Genomic DNA, 23,084 nt, shown 5'->3' on the forward strand with positions numbered 1-23,084 from the left:
GTTTGTCCAAGATGACCCAGAGTTCAGTAGCTCCTTTTTTTTTTACTAGCCCAAAGGACAAGTTCCATGGAGATAGTTTCCTTTTCAGAATGGATGGTGATGATGGGAATGCTTGGACCTGGTGACGTAGGAGGCAAACTTCGAACTTCAAAACTTCTGTGCAGTCTTTGTCATTCAAAGCAAATGTTGAAGGAAAATGACCAATGACAGAGAGCCACCAAGATGCAAAGCAGACTGGCTCTGTCATTGTCTACTATTTTTTATAAGGCCTCAAGCCAGGATCAACTTGTTATGTCTTCCTTCTCTGTCTACTTCTCCCAGGATGGCAAAATTAAATGAGGGAAGAGAAGAGAGACATTATTCTCCCCAGAATCATTTGGACAGCACCCACTTTCCAGGACCCTGTAAATAGGGCTCCAAATAGTCTGGTAATACTGGAATGGGGTGTGGCTTGGCACAGGGGACCTGTGTGTTTAGCACAATGACCTGATTGTGCAGGTTGTTCCAACCCAGCAGCGCTCCAGTGATCACATGTCCCCTGGGCAGCAGATGCTATAACCTTTGCCCAGGGGTTGGGAGCCCTCAGTGGCAGGACTAAGTGCAAAGAGGAGGAGGGAGGTCTGGCTGTCCCCACTGCCACAGGAATACAGAGAAAGCTATTCCCTGACTCTGCTTATGGCCCCATGTCCTACCCTACCAACATTCTACTCAGAGGATCCTCATCCCCTGTGAGAAAGAATACCAGAAAAGTAGGTAGCATCCTCAGGTAAAAAATGAGGAACTACTTAGTTTCTGTTTCTGCTATTAACTGCCAAAATCCAGTGAGGTGTTACTCAGCTGAGACTCCAGCCCTATGTTTGTCCTGCTAACTGCTGTGTACCTAGTGCCTGGCATCACAACATCACAATGAGGTCATTGTGTTACCCTGGTGGCTCACATTTGTTCCATGAAACACACACGCAAGCGTGTGTTTATCAAGTAGCACTTGTGCGCCAGACACTGTCCCAGGCTGTGTATTTCAGAAACAAAACCGACAAGAGCCTCCCGCTCTTGTGTGAATAAAGATTGTGCGAATAAAATAAAGAAGTAAATACGTAAGCATGTTAACTCTGTGCGGATGGTGGGAAAGAGATACAACAGTGACCAGGGATAGGAGGAGGGGAGCAGAGATGTAATCAACAGTGGGAACCTGGGAAGAGTTCACAGAGGTAAAGGAATGAAGCTCAGACTAAGTAGGGAGTGGACAACAACACCCAGAGAAAGAGGAAGGCTGAGGTGTTGGAGAAAACAGAGTTCAGGGTGCTGGAGCAGGATAAAGAAACAGCGTATAGAAGGAAATGGAGGGACAGCGAGCTATGGCAAACACTGCTGACATCGTAGGACTTTAGAAGCCATTGTAAGAATGTTTCAGTTTCCTAAGTGAGCTAGGGAGTTGCTGAATTGAAATAGAATACAGCTGGGAGGTGATGGCACACGCCTTTAATCCCAGTACTCAGGAGGCAGAGGCAGGAGGATCTCTGTGAGTTTGAGGCCAGCCTGGGCTACAGAGTGAGTTCCAGGAAAGGCGCAAAGCTACACAGAGAAACACTGTCTCAAAACTCCTCCCCCCCAAAAAAAGAAATAAAATATATTAGAATCTCATGACTGCTATAGTATACTGTACACACACACACACACACACACACACACACACACACATGCACGTGCACACACACACAGAGACACGCATCCTTAGGTATTACATATAGCATGAAATTTTTACGTATTGGGTACACATAGCAATACAGTAATACACATAAGTTGACAAATGTATTAAATGTGGAAGATGGTTCATTGGGTTAAAGTGATCATTGCATAAGCCTAATGACCTGAATTTGATCTTCAGAACCTACAGCACAAAACAAGATGGGGGGCCAGAGACAGGGGAACTGGCCAGGAGCTGGCAGGGCAGGTAGCCTGCCAGTGGCAGAAATGACAAGAGGGGCTTTGGGGCTCTGGTGGAAGGCCAGAGCTATTTACTGATATTTGTACACACACACACACACACACACACAATTCACTCATGAATTAACTAATTAACTATTTTAAATTATTAATCGTGATCATGACTATATGTTAACACTTATTCCCCATGAAGTTTTGTCAGCCAAAAGCATTATTACAAGTATGAATTTCAAAGTGCTTTTACGTCCACTTGTCCACAAGAGTCTACGCCATGGGACTAAAGATTTCCTAAGCAATTTTACTGACAATAAGGAAACGTGGTGCCAGGGTACTAAGGGATTTATTCAAGGTGTGGATTTAGGAAAGATTCTTCTTATTGCTTTGTAGAGATGGGAAACAGAGACCCAGGTAAGCTACGTGACTTTTTCAAGGTCCCAGAGCCTCGGAATCCAGTCTAGAAACCTAGCTTCCTGACTCACAGGAATGCCTTTTTAACTGCCTGTAATGGTTAACCTCGATTGTCAACTTGACGGGAATCACCAAGGCGACACACCTCTGGGTGTGTCTGTGAGGCTTTTTCGGGGAGGTTTAACTGAGACAGAAAGACTAGTCTCAATGTCAACAGCATTATCCCATGAGCTGGAGTCCTGGACTAAATAAAAATGAAAAGTGAGTGAAATCCCAGCATTCACTCTGCCTCCTGAGTGCAGAGACAATATGACCAACCACCTCACGCTCCCACTACCCATGCCTTTCCCATCACAACGGACTGTCCCCTCAAACATGAGACAACATAACCTTTTATGATGATTGTGTTAATTGTCAACTTGACCAGAATTTAGAAACCCCTAGGAGATGGGCCTCTGGCATGCCTGTGGGGGATTAATTCAGTTACACTGAATTAATTGATATGGAAAGACACATTAATTTTTGAGACAGGTCTCAATATGCAGCCCTGCCTGGCCTAGAGCTCTTCATTTGGACCAGGGTGGCCTTAAATTCATAGAGATCTGCCTGCTTCTGTCCTCTGAGTTCTGGACTTAAAGGGTCTTAATTACAAATGGGAACATCCCCTTGGCAGGGATTATAGACTGTACAAATGAGAAAGGGAGCTGGGCACTACAAGCATGCATTTCTCACTCTGTGCTTCTTCATGGAAGATGCAACATGACCAGCTCCCCCATACACACACCGTAATGGACCTGAACTGTGAGAAGAAACCCTTACTTTCTGCTTAAGTTGATTTTGTCACGGCAATAACAGTGCTGCACACCACAGGCAGAAGCCCATGTATAAATTCCCACTCCTGCTTTCTCTGTTGCTCAGGACTAGGGTGGAACCTGAACTCTAGAACCCTAAGACACTTCAGATATACAGCTCTACCCTTCCCTTCTTTCTGTGGCCATTCAAGTTCTTGACCAGTGTCTTGCTCCTGGCTTGTCAGATATGATTGTGTTCATATAGAAACCTCCCCTGGCCGTTGGAAGTTTTGAGGTGAAAAATGCTTCCAAAGCTTTGATCCCAGCTGTGGACCTGGGAAGGTAACCTAGGGCTGCCTGGTCACCAGAAGGTTACAGCTTATTGTCATATAGACAGAGATAAAACTTAGTCAAAACCTGGCTAGACAATGTTTCCCTCATCTCATCTCCATCAATACTTCCCCCATCCCCAGTACTCTCCCACTCCTCCAGGAATTATGAGAATATGTGTTCCCCACCTATGTACAACCTGGGCTTCTCCACTCTATTCACCATACAAGCAAGAAGTTGTTTTGGACTAAATTACTTTTATTAGCATCACACTGAGTTATTGAAATGGTGACTTCATGAATTTTTCCTTTAAATATGGCACTCAGTAGGAACAAAGATGCAAATACATCTACAGGCTGCCATTGCAAACTTGAAAAGATTACTTGGGGCAAGCAGGATGGCTCAGCAGGTGATGGTGCTGACTGTTAAGTCTGATGACCTGAATTTAATCCCTGGGACACACAGTGTAGAATGGAAGGAGAAGACCATCTCTTGAGAGCAAGCTCTCCTCTGATCTTCAACACCTAGAAAGGACATGCTGCAGGAACATGTCTGAAAAAATAGTTTGGTGAATTTTGATTTTTGATCCCACTTAAAAATTTGCTGTCTAGAACGAGTATTATCTCGATGACTTTCTGAATCATTGGCTGTGGCTTTTTCTCTTCTCTCTGTGCTTGACCCTGAGTCTTGAGAAATCTGACTTGGGGATCTACAGAAGAAAGTCCCTATTCACCAATACTTCTCACCTTTGTAGTGATGTCACATGCCACAGACTATTCCATCTAGCACAGCTTCTGAAGTTACCAGAAAACCTCTTAGTGATGTTTTCAAGATCTATAGCTCTGTCTTCACATGCCCTCTCTGTGCTCACCACATTTCCAACACATTCCAACACACAGGGGACAATGTACTCTGCTTTCTTTTGGAATGGCCAAGAAAAATTTCTAAGTGCTGTCAGACTGCAGTCTACATGGTGTCTTGAGTACTTACTGACAAATTGGACAGTAGAAATAATCTTTGCTGTAGCATATGGCCATAGTCATGAAGGAAAGAGCTATGAAAGCAGCCGCAGCTTAGATGGTGGTGGTGGCAGCCTGGACCAACTTCTTACCCCAGGAAGAACTTTCTAAAAGCCAAATATATTCCCTCCTTCTCCTGCAGTAAAATCCTCTGCTCTTAGTACAAAGTCTAAACTCCTTAACATGCCTCCAGGGACCCATGACCTAATCCTGTACACTTTCCAAACATCCCCCAGATGTCATCACATACCACAGACACTCCACTACACCATACACATTATTCATATCACACACACACACCTCACATACCACACATGCCCTATGCTTCCTCCACCACATACATACCACATATACGCTACCCTTACCCTCCACCACACACTGCACACCCCATCATTACACTGCACACATGCATACACATTATTCATACTACATACACTCCACTACACCACACAGCCACCATTATGTACACCACTCCTATCCACATACATTATTCACACCAAACAAATACCCCATCATACCACAACACCTTATACATACCCCATCACTCACACACAGCCTGTACCATATACCCACCACACATACTCCATTGTGCACAATTCATATACTGCCCCTGCATACCCCCACCATACCACATACATACTCCATATCACCTACAGCCAATCTCACACACATACTAACACCACACACATATCACATATACCCACACTATACCACATGCTAACATGTATACCCTATACTATACATACTACCATACCAAACACACACACTACCCCACATATCCACCATATACATACACATACAAATACCCTGCACCACACATCCAGCATACCACTTACATATATATATACCACATATATAAACCCACACAAGACATATACATACCACATAGGCACAACACATCCCACACACTAAAGGAGTTCCTGCTCTAATCTTGAATACTTTTATAGACACATCCTATACCACACACAGCTAAGAGATTCCCCATACATGCTAGGCTGATACCTGAAGTTACAGACCCTCCTATCCGGAGGCACACAGCTCTAGAAGTGAGGAGCATTCTCTGGAAGTAGACCACTACTCCTTCCCTCAGCCCCAGCTGAGGAATATAACCTGGCAGTAGAGACACAGAGCAGGCTCTATCTATGAATGTGGGGATGAGGGTTGGAAGATAGAGGTCTCAGCCCCGGTGAGTACCTGCTCAGAGCCCCCCAAAGCATAGAGGAAAACACAGTTCACTCACACCTGTGACATCTTGTTCCCAGGTCCTCCTCCATCCTTTACTTGGCTGAACCTGAAGGAAATGATTTTTCTTGAAAAAGGGAAAGAAAGAAAGAAAGAAAGAAGGGAGGGAGGGAGGGAGGGAAGGAAGGAGGGAGGGAGGGAGGGAGGGAGGGAGGACAGACAGACTGAGAAACCCATGATGTGAGCAAAATGAATGGAACTCACCAGGGCTGCCGCATACAGCATGATGCTCAGAGGAGGGGCATTTGGGCCAAGAAAAGGAAATTCTCCTTTGTAGTGAAATGCCTAAAACCAGAAAGGGTTTATAAACAAAGTTTAGGAAAGGGCAGAGGTGGGTGAAGGATGCTTAAACAAATGTCTGTGCTTTGTGAATGCTGCATGTGTTCAGGCAGGGAGCAGACGTATCCCGACAGTTGATTTTTTTTTTCTCCACTCTTTGACATGCCAGCCTCTCTGAGGACAAGCCTCCTCACCACGGGCAAAGCATCCTCCCAATGCCACTGAGTCCCTGAAACTGACATACACTCTGCTTTACTTTTGAGTTTAGTTACAAGAGCTGCCTTGGAGTCACGGCTACTAGTCATTCACGCCTTAATATAGACATGAAGTAGAGGAAACCATGGCGTATTAGCTGCGTCTGAGATCGGACCAAGATTTCACCACTCAGCAGCTGAGTGACCCAGAGCAGGGCCTGTGTCCCAGGTGCCTCCAGACCCTGACCCTACTGGGTACTAGAGTAAATAAATGGGGCTGTCTATAGAGTATTCAGTATTGCTGGCATTTAGTAACACTTAGCAAGTAACAGTGACAGCCTCGTTTACCACAAAGATTCCTTACTTAGCATTCTCTCAGGATGATGCTCTGTCCACTCTAGTACGAGGGCCGTAAGCAGTGAGGAAAGCTGCCAGAAAAGAAAGGAACACAAGGTCTCAAGGCCTACCAGTGAGGGGAGGGGCTTTTGAAATGAACCTAGGTCCGCAGGAGAGTAGACATGGCACCTTAGCCTGTTCTGCTCAGAATGTGCCAGAAGGTTTTCAGAGGACAGTTTGAGAGGTTGGGGACAAAAGTCAGGTTAGATCTCTTGAATCTTCTTCATACTTCAAGCCATTCCCCACACCTCCACTCAACCCCCAAGCATTCAGCTTGCTGCTCCCTCCGTCAGTATCCTGGGCACTGCCAGGGACTGGGGAGGGCCAACCCTACTCTGTTGTCTCTGCTTAGAGCAGGAACCCCTGGCATTCCAGGCCCAGGGAGAATAGAGCCAGTCGTGGCCCTGGGGTTTTTCCTTGGCATGTCCCCAAGAACAGCTGTCAGGAGAAGAGTCCACTTGGTGCCTTGGAAAGGGTGGAAGGATTCCTGTCACCTGACTCCTGCTGTCCCAGGCTAGATCACAGGGTCCTGGCCAGGGGAGGGCATTCCTGTTTGCTGAGCTGCTGGCTTCCCATCTCATGGCAGGGGTATGTTCCCACCATGGGGTCTGACCTCACTCTCGCCACACCCTGCCTTCCAGAAACCCTCTTCCTAATGGGAGAATGATAGGTGCTGGGAAAGGGAAGACCCACGCTGCAAGGAGCAGAATTGCCAGCATCTAACACAAGACCTGGGTCGCTACTGCTTATTGGATCCTGCCAGCAGGGTGCCCCTGGTCAGGATAGCGTCTGCAGGCTCCGCGTTCTCATTTGCAAAGGCAGGTTACAGCTCCTTATCGGTAACTTTACAAATGATTATTAGTAGAGGGAAACATGAATTTCCCCTCTAGCCCTCCTATGACCCCTTTAGTTATTTCTCCTTTTTCTGCTACCCAGGTAAGGATTTTTCTTATTCAGCCACAGGAGCGCCAGGCTCCCCATCTAGCACCCGAGGCAGACGCTGCTGCTGCTGCTGCCGCCGAGGGGCTACAGAATGGGTAAAAGCCCAGGGGATGTGTGCCAGGTCACATCTCCAACCTTCCCCAACTGGACAAATGCCACAGGTGGCTTTTTCCAAACTGCCTTTCCAACCAGTGGCCCCTTTCCTCACACCTGCCAGGACCTGAATTTCTATTTCTGTTTTGAAAGCCTCAGGGAAGTGGACCAGAATAATTAATGATTGATTCTCCAGCACAGCCACCAGAAGGCCCCAGGGCAGGCTGCTAGCCATTCCCCTAAAGTGTGAGGACAGAAATCCCATGAGGCCATGGCAGGATCAGGCTTGTTCCTAGGGGTGGGAGCAGTGAGAAGACTCTAGGAACTCAGAGAACGTTGTCTACTCTTTGCAAAGTAAATCCATGAGGTTTGCAGACTGAAAGAGGCCGCAGCACCGGCCTCTGTGTCTGCCAGGACCTCTGCCACCTTCTTTGTAGGTCAAAGGACATCCACCATTCCTCTGACAGTGGCCCCCACCTCGCCACAGCTCTGCACGCACAAGCACGTGCTCACTGGCCCCTTTGTCTGGAGGGTCTCACTCATCCTGCCTTGGGGAAAGGATTAAAGGAACCCATGTCTACTGAAAAATGCTAGAGGAGTTTTAACTCTGCCCTTCTTGGGCGTACTGCCTCTGCCTTTGTTGTCTACTAATGATTAACTTTTGTACCTAGCTGGTTTTCAAAGGGCTTTCACATTTGGAAGTCTATTCATCCTCACAGCAAAGCTGCCAGGTCTATCCTTTCTCTCTAACTCACTGCATCTCACATCCCACAGAAAAAGAAACCGAGGCTCCCATTTCACACAATCAGGTCTGCAGCACCCACACCCACCTTCTGACTCAGAGTGGAGCGCTTCTCTCTCTCTCTCTCTCTCTCTCTCTCTCTCTCTCTCTCTTTATTTTTTGAGACAGAGTTTCTCTGTGTAGTTTTGGTACCTATCTTGGATCTCGCTCTGTAGAGCAGGCTGGCCTTGAACTCACAGATATCCTCAGGCCTCTGCCAGGATTAAAGGCGTGCACCACCACCGCCCTGCCTGGAGTGCTTTCTTATCCCTAAAGTGTGCATTTTAGTTCAGGAATGGTCATTAAGTAGGGGGAGACAGGCTGTCAGAGTGGTGGGAGCCTTATATTTATGCCTGTCCTCCAGGAAGACAGCACAGGGGAAGATGCAGTTGTGGGTCTTCTCTGCTGTGGTACTTGGGGTACCATTGAGTATGCTGGAGAAAGTACAAGGTGTGAGTCACCTAAACCAGCAAGGCACCAGGATTCTACCTGTGTAATCAAGCACCCACACTCACCCAGTGGTCAGCTGAAACTCTGGGCTACTTACCAAAGACCCAAACCACCCAGCTTGAATCAGCTAGTATGATGAGCTCAACCTGGAGTGCCAAAAACCTCACCACTAGGAGGATCCAGAAAGTTCATTCTACTACTACCAGCCACATGGTGCCAAAAGATGGGCTTTTGAAAGTTCACCAGATAAATGTTGCATTAAAGTCCCAGGATATTATGTAAACTCAAAGTTACCAACTTTGGCATCAGATTGTCACATTCACCAGGAATGAATAGAAGTCAAAGGAATATGTATTTCCACCATCACTAAGTATGTGGCCAGATTTCTCAGATTTTTAGAAATCAACCAGCATTATTCATTATTGGATTTTAATACTGGCAACAAATTAAATTTTCGTGGGAAAACACAGAGTACAAAACTTGTAACTGGAGAATGAGAGGGAGAGAAAGCCAGGCAGTGGTGGCAACATCTTTAATCCCAGTACTCAGAAAAGCAGAGGCAGGTGGACCTCTAAGTTTGAGGCGAGCCTGATCTACAGAGAGAGTTCTCAGACAGCCAGGACTACAAAGAGAAATCCTGTTCCCCCAAAAGCAAAACACCAAAACCCAAACCAAAAACTTGTAATGGGTTTAAGCTCCAGGCTGCTGGTTGAAGACCTGGGAGAAAAGCTTTATGTGTTCTAAGCAGAAGAGTAGGTGGGGGTGGGAATAGGGAGGTGGTGGTGGGTATTGGTATTTTAATGGGAACTAAAAGTCAATATATAAATAATTTTGAAATTTTTAACTGAAGTCAAAGAGAGGGTAGAGACCTAAAAACTTGAAGAAAAAGTTTCAGTAAACACACATCTTTCAACCTTTTTATTTTCCAAATGAGGAGACTGGCACCAGAGAAGCTTCGTTCAGGTACCTGGGTATTGTTTAATGACAGGTCTTCTGTCTAGGTTGCAGGAAGCCAGTAATTAGAAAACAAGGCATGGTGTTCTTACTCCTGGTTGGTTCTAGAAGATCAACCCTGCTCAGGGTCCTTCCGGCCATCTGTGTCACCTGCAGCCTGAAGCAGGAGTGCCTGTGAGGCATGTGGGCCTGTTTTTCCTTGAGAAGTAGCTAGTACAGGTGCATGTTATATCCTCATATTAGAATATTGCAGTAACTTGCTGTTGGCCTAAATGTGGAAGAAAAGAAGACTATTGATAAAGTAGTCAGTAAAAAGAATATTGGCCAGAATAGACTCATTAGCTTTAACAGTTATTAGGCCTTTGGCTTGGGTAGAACTCCTGAGGTTTTTGTTTGTTTGTTTGTTTGTGTATGGTTTTGTTTTTTTTTTTTTTTGAGACAGGTTTTCTCTGTCTAGTTTTGGTGCCTCACTCTGTAGACCAGGCTGGCCTTGAACTCACGGAGATCTGCCTGTCTCTGCCTCCCAGGTGCTGGGATTAAAGGCATGCGCCACACCACCTGGCCTCTGAGGTTTTCAAAACCCTGTGGGCAAGGCTTCTCAGACAGCCTGGAGTACTGCCTCTGTGAAGAAGGAGCAGATTCTGATCTCTGGTGTGGCCTGCTCACCCCACAGCTTCCCCCAGTGGAAGGGCAGGAGCAGAAATGTAAAATAGCCTGTGGGGTCCTTAGGTCCTATAAAGATCCATGTCCATTAGGACACAGTTGAGTCTTCTCTCCCCAGGAGGATATTACGGTAGAGTCAGATTATCTGGACCTTCCAGAACTGTAGAGCAGTCTTAACTAACAACACAGAGCATTTAAAACAATAATCACTAGATGCTTTCGTTTAGAGTCCTTTAATGATTCGTTTACAGACACGCATTCTCTTTCTTTTCACAGAATGACTAGATTTCTCCTAAATTGAGATGTGAGAATGGATAATGAAATAACTTTTTGTTTTAAAATTCAAAAAGTTGTGAGTTTTCATACACAGGCCATGCATACATCTCCCTGAACATCCCAGAGTCCACTCTCCCTGTCCTGGCTCCCTCCCCAGTCCAGCACTTTATTCTACCCCTCAAGGCAGAACAGTCCCTCCTGCCCCAAGGGGCTGTCCTCACAGTTGTAACCCTAAATCCAGAGATCTAGTCTGAGATTGCTGGTGGGTAGAGAAGGGGCATGACTCACTGGCCTGTGGGCTCTCCAGAACATTTGCTCCCACGTGCTCACAATGTCCCCTTGAACAGCGATTCAGTGTCAAAGAGAATAGCCATGAAGCCGCTGCCACCACTTAGGGCTCCTTCTACCTCGCAAAGAATACCTTCTACATCACAGAAACCATTGGCCCCTGCATCACGGGGGGTGGGGGAGGGAGGAGGGGGGATCAGCTCAATGCTTCCCTTCTCGGAAGCACAGGATAAGGCGTAATCTAGGCTCTGACAGCTTCCTTTAAACTCCTCTCCCAAGTTCCTAATTCCAAAGAATGAAGGAAGGAGAGCAGGTGGCTGTGCATGTTGGAGAAGAGAGAAAAGTGTCTATGGCCTCAGTAGTAACCATTTCTCTTAACCTAGTAGTGGACAAATCTAGTGGCTTGATGTTGATCAGGCATCTGCTCTAGAGAGGGCCACATCAGCAAGTAAGGCCATCTTGCATGAGTGGGCTGCTACTGAAAGACCCATGCCCTCCTACTGAAGTTCTAACCCAGAAAGGAAAAGGTCCTTCCCCAAGAACAGGGGCCGAGGAGGGTTCCTGGGTGTCACAGAGCGACCTTGAGCTCACTCTGGTGGTCAGTGACCCCAAGAGTTTCCAAAGAACCACATCCTCGGGCCCTGAGGCTTTCATCTTCCACTCCCCCAATATTTCCTGGCCTGCTGAGTTAGGACTCAGCCGCCCTCTCTTCCCTCCGCTGGAAACAGAAGCTCCAGCGAATGTTTCTAACTCCTGAGTCCACTCAGCCATGTCCCCCTTGCAAAATCCTCCCCTTCCCTCACCCCCCTGCACCCAGCCAGCCAATCGGCGGCCTGAGAGCCTCGCCAGACACATCTCCCAGGGCCTCGGCGGGATAAAACTGGTTGGCTATGCCAGGTGGATGGGAGCAAACTTCAGAAGGAAGAAGAGACGCCTGGGCCCTGGGTACCCTCAGGGGCAGACCCAGGCAGAGAGGGCCTGAGGCCAGCCGGCCAGGTATGTTGCCTACGGGCTAGAAGAGAGCTGATTGGGAAACAGCTGGCCTGTGGGAAAGGAGAGGGTCCCAAGAAGTCTAGCAGCTTTTCCCCTCTCAAGTTAAGTGGGATGAGGCAGGGGCAATGGACGGACAGGGTAACTGGCTGGAGTCTGGGGCTTCCTAACCATGGATCCTCCCAACAAGCACATTCGCTAGGCCAGGCTGAGGTTAAACTCACTTTACCCAAAAAAATCTCCTACTCTTGGCACTCAATAGGAATCAAAAGACCTGGATTGGGGAGGGGATGTGGGGTTGGGGCCTCCAGTCTCATGCCCTTTGCCCTGGGTTTATGCAGGGTAGCAGCGTGGCAGCTGGCGCCGCCAGGACCTGCGTAAGAAAGCCGCGAGTGTTCCGCAGGCTGCAAGCGACTCCCCGGCGATGCCTCACAACTCTATCAGATCCGGTAAGGACCGCGGAGGGGCAGGACCCCCAGCCCTCGCGCCGCCGCTGTGCATTGGTGTGTGCGCTTGGGCGGGTAGGGCGAGAGAGCTCACGCTCCAGGCTGGCGGAACCCACCTGCGTGGGGACGCATATGGGGGCGCCTCGGGCCTGGTTCTCCACTGGGGACTGCCTTTCTGCTCTCCAGTTCTTGGGTCTGCCCAAGCTGTCCTCCCCCGGCCTTGGTTTCTGAGAACCACAGGAAGCAGTGAGGGATTATCTGTGGGGTCATAAGGGTTGTCCTTTGCACCCCTCCAACCATCTTGCACAGCCAATGGACAGGGTGGACATCCTGTACGCTCTCAGGCCTTAGGCCAAGCAGATTCTAGACTTGCCGCGACCCCTAATCCTTGGTCTCTGGGTACAAGCAGTTCTTCCCGAGACTCTCCTAGGGCGCCCTGAGCGCCCCCACCCCCACCCCCGCCACCTCTGCATGCATGTCTCGTCCCACGAAAAAAAGAGTCTGGGGACTGGGGGTCTGGGAACGGTGGCGCACTATGGTGCTTCTGGATGCCTTTCTACCTGGCTTGAGCCAGGCTGAGACCCACGCTCAGGGCTTCCACTGGCGCAGGCTACGCCAGCCGCCAAAAGATCCCAATTTTGCTCCCCACCTGCGCCCCAGCCCAGGGCCTTCAAAAGCTCCCAAGCTCCCTGCAGCTGTGCCTGATCGGCCCGCTCCGGGCCGGCGGGGGCCAGGATGTGCTCTGGGAAGGACTCCTAGGGTCCAGGCTGGCTAGCGTGGTGGGCGCCCGCCGCCCAGTCGCACCGCCAGTGCGGACAGCTGGCGGAGGCGCGACTCGGCCCGCGGTGATGGATGGAGCCAGGTCCGGCGCGAGGAAAGCGATTTATGGGGCCAGGGCTCATCGCGATCGATTTGGGTCGGCCAAGTGAGAGGAAATCAATATTTCAGATGAATTCTCCGCGAATATGAAGTCGCGCTCAGCAAACGGGACATTTGTTATAATAAGGAGGGTCGGATCCCGCGCTCCGCGCGGCTGAGATCTTTATTTAGCTACCAGGGTCGGACTGTGCGGTGCAGTCTCGGCTGGGAGGGCCCAGACCGCACTGGAAGGGACACCATCTAAACCCCGGGGCGCGGAAAGGTTTCCTAAGCCCTTTGGCTGTAAAGCAGTGGAGGGGACAGAGGGATGCTCACTCCCCACCCCCTTTCCCCACTCCCAAAGTGAGACCTTAGCGATCTTAGCTGTCCTGGAGACTTGGGGCAGCTGCAGGGACTGCAGCGGTGTGGAGATCTCCCCGCGCTACCCTGGCGCCGCCAGTGAAGCTGCCTAGCACCCCAGATCCGGTTGCTCCTGAAGACCCAGCGCGCCCCTGTGCCACTATCTAAGACCAGGGCAAGATTTTAGCCCCCTAATCTTTAGCCAAACTAGCGGACTGGGCATCGCCTCTGCCCCGGGAGCTGAGTGGTTTTCCAGGCCAGCGGGGTCCTGGTCTGGCTGCTGCTAACCTCTCTAGCTAGGCTTTTGGCGTTTCGGGTTCACTCTGCTTCAACCTCCTCCTGACCTTTCCGGTGGTGACAAGAGTGGGCATTCTCAGACCTCGAATTCCCGAGGATGAACGAAACTCTTCTCAAACACTGCTTAATAAATAAGGGTGTCAGAATTTTTCCGGTCGTTCTAAAAACACTCCTTAGAATAAAATGAAATAAAAGAAGAAAAGACAAAAGGCACGATTTACCTTTTTATTCTCAACCAACGACTGCCCCGGTTGCTGAAAGATAGGCACTTCCCCACCAGCTCAGATGCAGATCGCCCTTGGGTGTGATTGTCTCCCCGTCTCCCTCCCCACCAGGTAGTTTTCTGTAGGAGAAAGCCAAAAGGAGCCTCTTTTTCTCCCTCCTCCGAACAAAGGAAGAAATAAAACCGCGAAGGAGAGGAAGAGAGACTTTCTCCCTCTATATACCACGATTTAAAAAAAAAATATTTAAAATGCCTAAAGGAACCCCAATAGTTCAAATCTGTCCCGCGTCTCTCTCCTGATTCCTGGCAAAGCTGAGCCAGAGATGCTCTGTTTTTCTGATCATGTATTTGACATCGTGCTCCTTATTTAGGGAAGAATTTGTAGCTGACCCTTCTGGGTTTTTTGATAAGCCCATTCTTCAGGTTTAGCGGCTGGTCCCCAAATCTGCTGGCACCTCAATTTCTGCCTGCGGCTGTGGAGTCTGCGGGTATAAGTTTTCTGTGGAGCAGAGTCCAGAGCACAAGAGACCTCTTGGGTTTTTGCCAGAGCCAGGCCAGGCCAGGCTCCCTGGTCCAGCCATCCTAGCTGCCCAACAAAAGTTTCTTCCACACTGGCGCTCAGGCTGAGGCGGCTCACCCTTCACCCTCCACTCATCCTGGACTAATCTAGTCTTGCAGAAAGGTCTTAACATCTTTACAGCTTTAGTTCGTGCTGCGAGTGAATTATTTTGACCTCTGTAGGTCAGCGTTGGGCTGAGCGTTCTGTATATCCGCAGGATTTTTTGTTGCACCGGGGGACAAAATTCTCTAAAAGCAGAAGCTTAAAAAATACTTTGAAAGAAGCGTGAGAAATGATCGGAGCCACTTAAATATTAAAATGTAAATAAATACTGTTTCTGCGAAGAAGGAGTTTCGTGAAAAGCAAGCAGATTGTTATTAAAAGTCATAGTCAAAATACTTGTGGAGAAACTGTCCCCTCTGTCGTCCCTCCTGAAAACATACCATTCTATGGGCAGAGGAGAACAAGGGAGAGATCGTGTCAAAGTTGCCTTTAAACACCTAAAGCCGGTGCCTCCTGGGAAAAAGGTGGAAAAACTCAACCGGAAAGGATCTGCCTCTTTCCAGGTTTCTTGCCTGGCTTGGGAGGGGGAGGGAGGAGAAAAGGAAAAAAAAAAAAAAAAAGGTTTTCTTGAGAGGTGAACCGGTGCCCAGGAACATAAGGAGGTATGGGGTTCCTCAATTCATCTTTGTTTTGGGGATGGTCCAGCTTCCCACCCTCCGCAAGTTAATTAGGAGATAATTTAGTTGCCTTGTGAATTAGTTTTAAGATAAGTATCTTTTCAAGCATTGTCACTTTAATTGCCCCACTGATTGATAAGAAGTAATTATTTCTAATTGACACTTTTTTGATGTCTATTGGAAGCATTTATTTGAGACCTTTTTGGAGTAAAAGGAAAGTTAATTAATTTTATCAATCTACATCCAAAAGGACTTTGCCCCCCCCCTTTTTTTTCCTGAAAAGGACAAAGAACATGATGGAAACAATCAAAAATAGATATCATGGAATTTTAATTATTAAGAATCATTTTGGTTCAAAGGAGATCATCTATTAATATAACAAATCAGAACATTTCACGACAGCCTCATATCTCCAATTTCAATAAGTGCAACTATTATGGGCACGTTTTCCATGAATAAATTTACCAGCCCTCTTTGTATCTACTTCATTTTGGATCAGGTTCCCTCTGCTTTGTAGCTTTTTTTTTTTTTTTTTTTTTTAAGTAAAATCAATGAAACCTGGAATTCTTGGAACAGATACAAATCAGTTTTTGTTAAGAGCTAATTGTGAGTGTGATTTTCTAACAGCATCCTTGCTCTCTGTAATTATTGATGGAGCTGGGTGTAAAGGTGAAACTTTACTTATGGTGGGTGACAAGCTGTTTCATACCGACAGTTCGGAGTAAACAGTTTACTCATTGACCTCCAGCACATGGTCCTGTGATAGAGAAGAAGACAGAAGGAATAAAGAAAAGGAAAAGAGAGTGGACAGAAGGGATGGGGAGAGGGAGGGAAGGAGACGACAGCAGGAAGTGATAAAAGCACATCATTTACTTTGGGAAGAAGGTGGCCCAGTGACTAGGACCTTTAATGAAAAAAAAATTGAAATCCTAATTTCAGGACTCATTCTTTTGAACATATGCTCTCTACCATAGTTCCTGAGCCATCCCTAAACATCACCCCAAAGCTCCCTATTTTCTATGTTTAAAAGGAGGCAAACTCTTGGGCAGCCAACTAGTTAAGACATTGGGCACCTAGCTTTCAAAGTTTTGATTTGAAAATGTATGAAGAGAAACCAAAAAAGAATACACATTGTGTTCTAGGAACATACACAAAGATTTGGGTGTTGTCTTTATTTTTTCTGAAAGCCTCATCTCTGTTTGCATATGCACACTTCTCATAGGCAGATGTATGACTTACTGACTTAAGAAGGTATTCCTGAATTTACCCAGCTCTCTCGCCCTCTCTCTTCTTCTTTCTTTCTCCCTCCCTGTCCTCCCCTGCCCCCAGCACACACACTCAGGAATTGTGCAACTCAGGAAGAGAGGAATATAATCATGTAAAATTCGCTAGTATCAGGTTAATTTCAGCCAGTGTCTTTTTCTATCATTTATGTGAAAAAAATAAAATCTTGTCTGCTTTTAATTCTGTTTCTCCAAGATTATGTGGAGCTGCAAGAATGAGGAAACATTTCAAATGAAAATGAAATTTAAGACGTACAAACAGCAGATAATATCACATACCAACCTCACTATTAGTGAAACTGGAAAAATATATAAATAATGCAAAAAAAATCAGCAAGGGAGAGTTTAGTAATGGAAAATTCCCCTGCAATTAAATGAAGCAGTAATTTAGTGGAGATATGCCTGAATGAATTAGCATTTATTAATTGGCTTTCATAAAAACAATGTGTGTGTGTGTGTGTGTGTGTGTGTGCGCGCACGCATGCACACACACACACAGGACTAGTATAGAAATTATAGATTCTTGGCAGGAAAAGTTGCTCAGATGTTCATATTAAATTATGCTCTTATTGAGTTCTCTCTTTGTGTGTGTGTGTGAAAAATTCCTGTTCTTTCACTGGCAAGTTTCACCTGCACATGGAGAGTTTGCAGGAAGGGGAACCTTCCAGAGCAGAAAGAATGAAACTACCCTCCCTATTTTATTAATACATTTCTAAACATGAAACCAGCGAGGCACACACTGATGTAGTTGGCTGCTTTGCTTAGGAACATCTAAACCAGGTTTTTTGTTTCTGTTTTTAAAAAGGAAAAAGAAAAAAAAAAAAAAACGAGCTGTCTCCTCTAGGGAACAGCTAGCCAAGGCAGAGAAAGAGAAGGTTGCTTTGTGGTTTGGTCCTTACCCAGACTGCTAGAGCATCCTCTCCAGTCCAGGCAGGAACTACAGTTTGTAACAGTCAGCAAGGCGCTGGCCAGAGTTGCCTGATGCATGGATGTGTTTACTTTCTCTGGCCACAGTTGGTCCGTCTTCCTTCAGTTCTGAGCATTTGAAAGCTACTCTTCCAATGCTAGGAGAGTCAGGGTTCTCAGCTGAGCTTCGGAGCTTTGAGAGTCTGAGAATGAGAGCCAAAAGATAAAAGAAATCTGTGTGTGCGTGCGTGCGTGTGTGTGTGTGTGTGTGTGTGTGTGTGTGTGTGTGTGTGTGAGAGAGAGAGAGAGAGAGAGAGAGAGAGAGAGAGAGAGAGAGAGAGTTAAAAGGAGCGAGCAGGGAATGAATTCCCATTCAAGACTGTGGATTATTTTGCCTGAGTTGGTAAGTTGGTATTAGCTGAGGCACTTCCCCTCCTGAGCTCCCACTTCCTTCCGAGGTGAAACTTCAGGGTCCAAAATGCGCACTAAGAAAGCATACCTCACATCACGAATGTTTCTTTCCGAATTCAGATGGCAATGCCTTGATTAGCCCAGGTTCCTTGGGAGAAGGGAGTCAATGCATATGAAATGTGTTCAAAGACTGTTTCTAAGGCAGTGTAAGTTAAATGAGTCTCTTTGAGGTAAAAAGTATAAAGAATCACCCTCAGGGCTCTGGGATCCTGAAAGCTAGCCAACCCCAGTTCCACCAGCACACCAGAGTAGGCCTGGAATGGAGTATCTGAAGCCAAACAGGTGGGAAGAGGCTTCAACCTTTTTTATCTGCGTTAACAGATTTAAGGCTTTAAAGCACATCTGTGGAGAGAGATGATTATTTTCTCAGGTTCAGAGTCAGGCTAGCAGGCCTACTTGGATTTCCAAACTCCCCTTTAGTCCACTCCCATGACCTCATGAGGGCCTAATGATCAAATATTTATTTTGTAGGAGGCAGAAAAGTATCTTCATGGTAAAGTTTTTTGGTAAACTCTTCATTCCTGTCACTGAGTGCTAGCTTTGCCTCATCTGAAGATCTTTCCCTAGGAATGGGGTCTGGGTAGACATCAGCATCTTTGTCCAAGGATAAGGATAGGGAAGTTCAGATGTCCCTCAGGAACTCTTGGGCCCCATTATCTACATTCATTCCCAAGGAGCCCACTCCCTGGTCCCAGATGCCGTGTGAGATGGCAAGTATGCCTAGGCTCTGCACAGCCATCTGTGCAGACCCTCCTGATCAAGCAATGCTGCTTTTATGACCAAAGAAAGAGAATCAGTCCCCAAGAGCCAAACTTAGCCTGGAGCTCAGTGTCAGGAAGCTGAGATTTTCATCTCCAAGTACTGTTACAGGTGTGGCACTGTACTGAGAGCAGGGACATCCATCATCTCGTTTAATTCTCATGACTTTGCCTGACAGGTATGGCCATGGATATTTCTATAGACATGGAGGGAACTCATGGACAGAGAGGCAGATCTCAATCTATTCCCTTTCCACCCAAAAGCTAGCTCATCAAAACTTGGTAGCAGTAGATGGGCGGTCCACACTTACAAACTTGATAGAAACTCAGAACACTAGGTAAGGAGGCTGCAGAGCCTATCCCAGCAGGGATTGTTAGAGACCTCAGTCTGTCTGCTTATTTTCCTCAGCCAGGCCCCTCAATCTCTAGCAATTAACTAAAATGGGTTCGTCTGCAGCATAGTTCTGTTTTTCCATCTGTGGAGTGAGGGAAGTGTTTTAGTTGTCTCTGTACTTGTTGAACATTGCTGAGGGGTCAGCCATAGCCAAAGCAAAGAGAGGAGCCTTTTAAAAAACACATTCCTCCAAAACTATCACCACATCTCTGTCTGTACCTGAAGACACGCCAACATTGGGCATCTAAGAAAGTTGAAAGCCCTCGGGAAACTTCATTCCCTGCTGCAGCAGCTCAAAATCACATTTACTCTGAGGGCCTGGGTTTGCTTCAGGAGCGGTGAGTGAGTATCTAATAGAAACAGTTTTGGTGTCTCCAGGAGGCCCTTCCTACTTTGCCAAGGGCCAGTACTGGGCATCCAGCCTCCTGGCCATGTGTAGCTGGGGCACTGGGTGTGGGGCACGTTCTCCAAGTTCAATTTTGTTTCCTCTGCAGCTTCCTGGGGTCTCTCACTCAGGGCATCCGAGCCAAAGCTTTCACTCCCATGGAGCCTCTACAGAGTTCCTTTATAACATTAGCTCAAAATGGGGTTCGTTTTAACTTCTTCATTTAGCTGCTGAGCTGGTTACAGTTTTTGTGATGATTTGATTTAAGGAGAGAAACTGAAAGAAACGGCATATCTCCCCCATCTTCAGCTCCTACCCCATCTCCCTCTCCCCCTCTCCCTTATCTTTTTCCTTTTTCCCTCCCTTCCTCCCTCCCTCCTGTCTGTCTGTCTCTCTCTCTCTCTCTCTCTCTCTCTCTCTCTCTCTGTCTCTCTCTCTCTCCCTCTTTCTGTCTTCAGCAACGGGACCATCGGTTTTGTCTTTTTCTCTTGTTTTCCCGAGTGGCCTTGGAGTGACCTGGCAGTTAGTGCTAATTAGTCTGTTGGGACATATTGTCACTGTCAGAACAGGGCAGCAGACTGGTCTGGCTGAATGACGCATCTAAGGGGGAATGGCTTAATCCGCTGCTGTCATCCTGTGAACGGTGTGTTTGCACACACCCGATCCTCTGTTCGTGTTGTAATTTTTATTCTTTGGTGTTTCCAATATCTGAGGGAGACAGCGGAACTATTATCCCTGGGATAAATTCAGAGGCTGTGAGGTGTCAAGAGGCTGAGGGACTCCCAAAATGAGTGTGAAGCCAGGGTACTGTTCCAGCCTCCCCCCACCATGGAAGACCCTGTTCTGCAGGCAGCAGGAGGGGGTTAAGCCCTAGAGGCTTTGTTCTTGACCTGGGGCCTCCTCGTTTTCTTCCTGTGTGACCTGAAGCAAGTCTGTTGTCTTTTGGGGCTTGATTACTTTATCTGTATGAAATTGGGGGATGTTTCAGGGCTTCTAGGGTATGTGTAAAACTAATGTCCTAATAAATATATATAATACATATTCAATATATCAATATAAATATATTGACTATATAGATTTAAAAGAAATTAATATCCTCACCATGGCACATAGTGGCTACTTAAGATTTCTTTCTTTTTCTTTTTCCTTTCTTTCTTTTTTTTCACTTTTTAAAAAAGGAGACTTTAAGAGCTAGGTGGTGGTTGCCCACACCTTTAATCCCAGCACTCAAGAGACAGAGGCAGGCAGATCTGTGAGTTCAAGGCCAGCCTGGTCTATTGGGTGAGTTCCAGGACAGCCAGGGTTACACAGAGAAATCCTATCTCAAAAAGCCAGAGATAAAATAAAATAATTAAAAACAGAAATAAATAAAAAATAACAAGAGACTTAAGTAGTTCGGGTATGGGAGGATAGTATGAATTTCTGAGGCCTCTCTCCTCACCTTCTGAATGCCCCATGAACTACCATGACTGGATTATAAGGTGGTGGGGATCAAACCCCAGGATTCCTGTATTCCAGGCAAGCACTCTTAAAAAAAAAAAATTGTTCCATATCATGGCCACCAGGGTATTGAGTGTCCAGGACACATTTCCAGACAACACATTGTTTTAAAAGGTCTTCTGAGACTTCAAATGGAGAACTTGAACCCAGGACTGAAACTTCGTTCTTGTATAGATTTGGAAGAGACGGTTTCAGTGTTCCACATAGACAAACCAGTAGGCCCATCCTACAGGAATGTTGAGATAAAATACAAGGGTACTTAGCAAGTGTCGACTAAGATCCCTGAGGTCACTGTTGGCTGTCACACTATCTTAGCTAGAACACCACTTCTTGTTTCATTTGGCAAGAAATCTTAGTACCAGGAGCATTGAGCTTTCAATAGAACAAACTCTCTGTGGACTTTAGGTTGGAGTCCAGAAGATGCTAGGGCAGTGTTTCTCAGCCTGTGAGTTAGGACCCCTTTGGCAAACCTCTATCTCCACAAATATGTGCATTACGATTCATAACAGTAGCAAAATTAGTTATGAAGTAACAACAAAAATAATTGAATGGTTGGGGGTCATCACAACATGAGGGACTGTATCAAAGAGTTGCAGCATTCGGAAGCTTGAAAACCACTGCGCTAGGGTCTTAATGGAATCTTCCTGGGAGCCCCTGTGTCTTAGTGATTATGCTGTGTATGCGGCTAAGACAGGACATGCCAACATTTGCCTTAGAAACTTGTTTTTAATACAGACCCATATCACTTAGTTTTCAGAAATTAAAAATCACCAGTTTTCTGATTTCTTCCCTTTTCTCCCCATCTCCTTCTCCATCCACTTTTGCCTTCTATTTTGCTGCTTTGCATAATAATAATCCAGTTGGAGCCTGATGGCAAACCCTGGCTGACATTTAAGTCTTGGGTACTGAGCACTAGTTGCTGACTTCAGCTTGGCTTTGCTCTTTCGTTCCAACACTGACCCTGTTCTTGAGGAGCCTCAGAATGGAGGTGGCAGTTGTGGGGTGACCACCCCACACTCACAGAACCCATTTTCTTATGGGCACCTGATTCTGACTCTGGGGTGCAAATGAGGAGGAGTGGGCAAGAAACAGCACTCGAGTCAACCTAGGAAGCAGTTGGAATCCGAGAGACAGCAGTTTATCTCAGCTTAACTAGCCTACATGGAGTGCCACCTGCCATGTTCAGGGCACCATGCCAGCGATGGTGGCGTTTGTGGCCAGGACACAGAAGGTGAATGGCTGAACTTTCTTCATGAAGACATGAGAGGTACCTATTCAGGGCAGGGAAATGGATATTGTGAATTCCTTTAAAGGGAACAGACCTGCAGAACCAGGAGGGGATAAGAAGACCAAACAACTCAGGGGCAGGACAAGGACAAAGGCTGACAAGCAGGGTGGTCGGGAGCACCAGGAAGCTCAGGCCGTTTATCTTGAACAGCCACCAGAGAGCAACCACATCATCACTGTTGACAGATAAACCTCCCATGGTTCTCTGTGGTCTAGTGGGTTCCTGAAGTGCTCTGCTCCAAAACGGTAGCCTGAGAGCCTGGGTAGGACCAGCAAACTCCAGGGAAATGTACGCTGGAGTTTCATCTCCACATGGCTGGGCATCTCAAAATGAGACAGAGTTATAGGTGCCAGAATCAGGGACAGATGCCCACTTCTGCAGAGCTAAAATGCTAGGCTCTACCAGCTGGAAGGGGTCCTTTGCCTGGGAATACCTGTGGCTCGGCAGCACATCCTGCTCCTGCCCAGGCTGCTCCTTGATCCCAACCCTCTAGAAGTTGTTCTCTGAATCATGCAGTGTAGACACAATTGCTCTTTCGTTCGAACACTGACTCTGTTCTTCAGGAGCCTCAGAATGGAGGTGGCAGTTGTGGGTGCTTCCTACTCACAGACCCATCTTATGCCACCCATCGCTGGC

The 23,084-nt window shown here is 47.0% G+C and overlaps 1 protein-coding gene across 1 annotated transcript in view; it reads left to right on the forward strand.

Annotated features, from left to right (window-relative positions):
* Positions 1-11,928: 11,928 nt before the first annotated feature.
* The window catches only part of Pax8 (paired box 8), a 58,706-nt gene continuing 47,550 nt past the window's right edge, over positions 11,929-23,084 (forward strand). The window contains exons 1-2 of the mRNA XM_036185387.1: positions 11,929-12,046; positions 12,382-12,489. Coding sequence (XP_036041280.1) covers positions 12,465-12,489 — 25 coding nt within the window. The 5' untranslated portion in view covers positions 11,929-12,046; positions 12,382-12,464. The remainder of the gene's footprint in view (positions 12,047-12,381; positions 12,490-23,084) is intronic.

This window comes from Onychomys torridus, chromosome 4, assembly GCF_903995425.1.
Source record: "Onychomys torridus chromosome 4, mOncTor1.1, whole genome shotgun sequence".
NCBI lineage: Eukaryota > Metazoa > Chordata > Mammalia > Rodentia > Cricetidae > Onychomys > Onychomys torridus.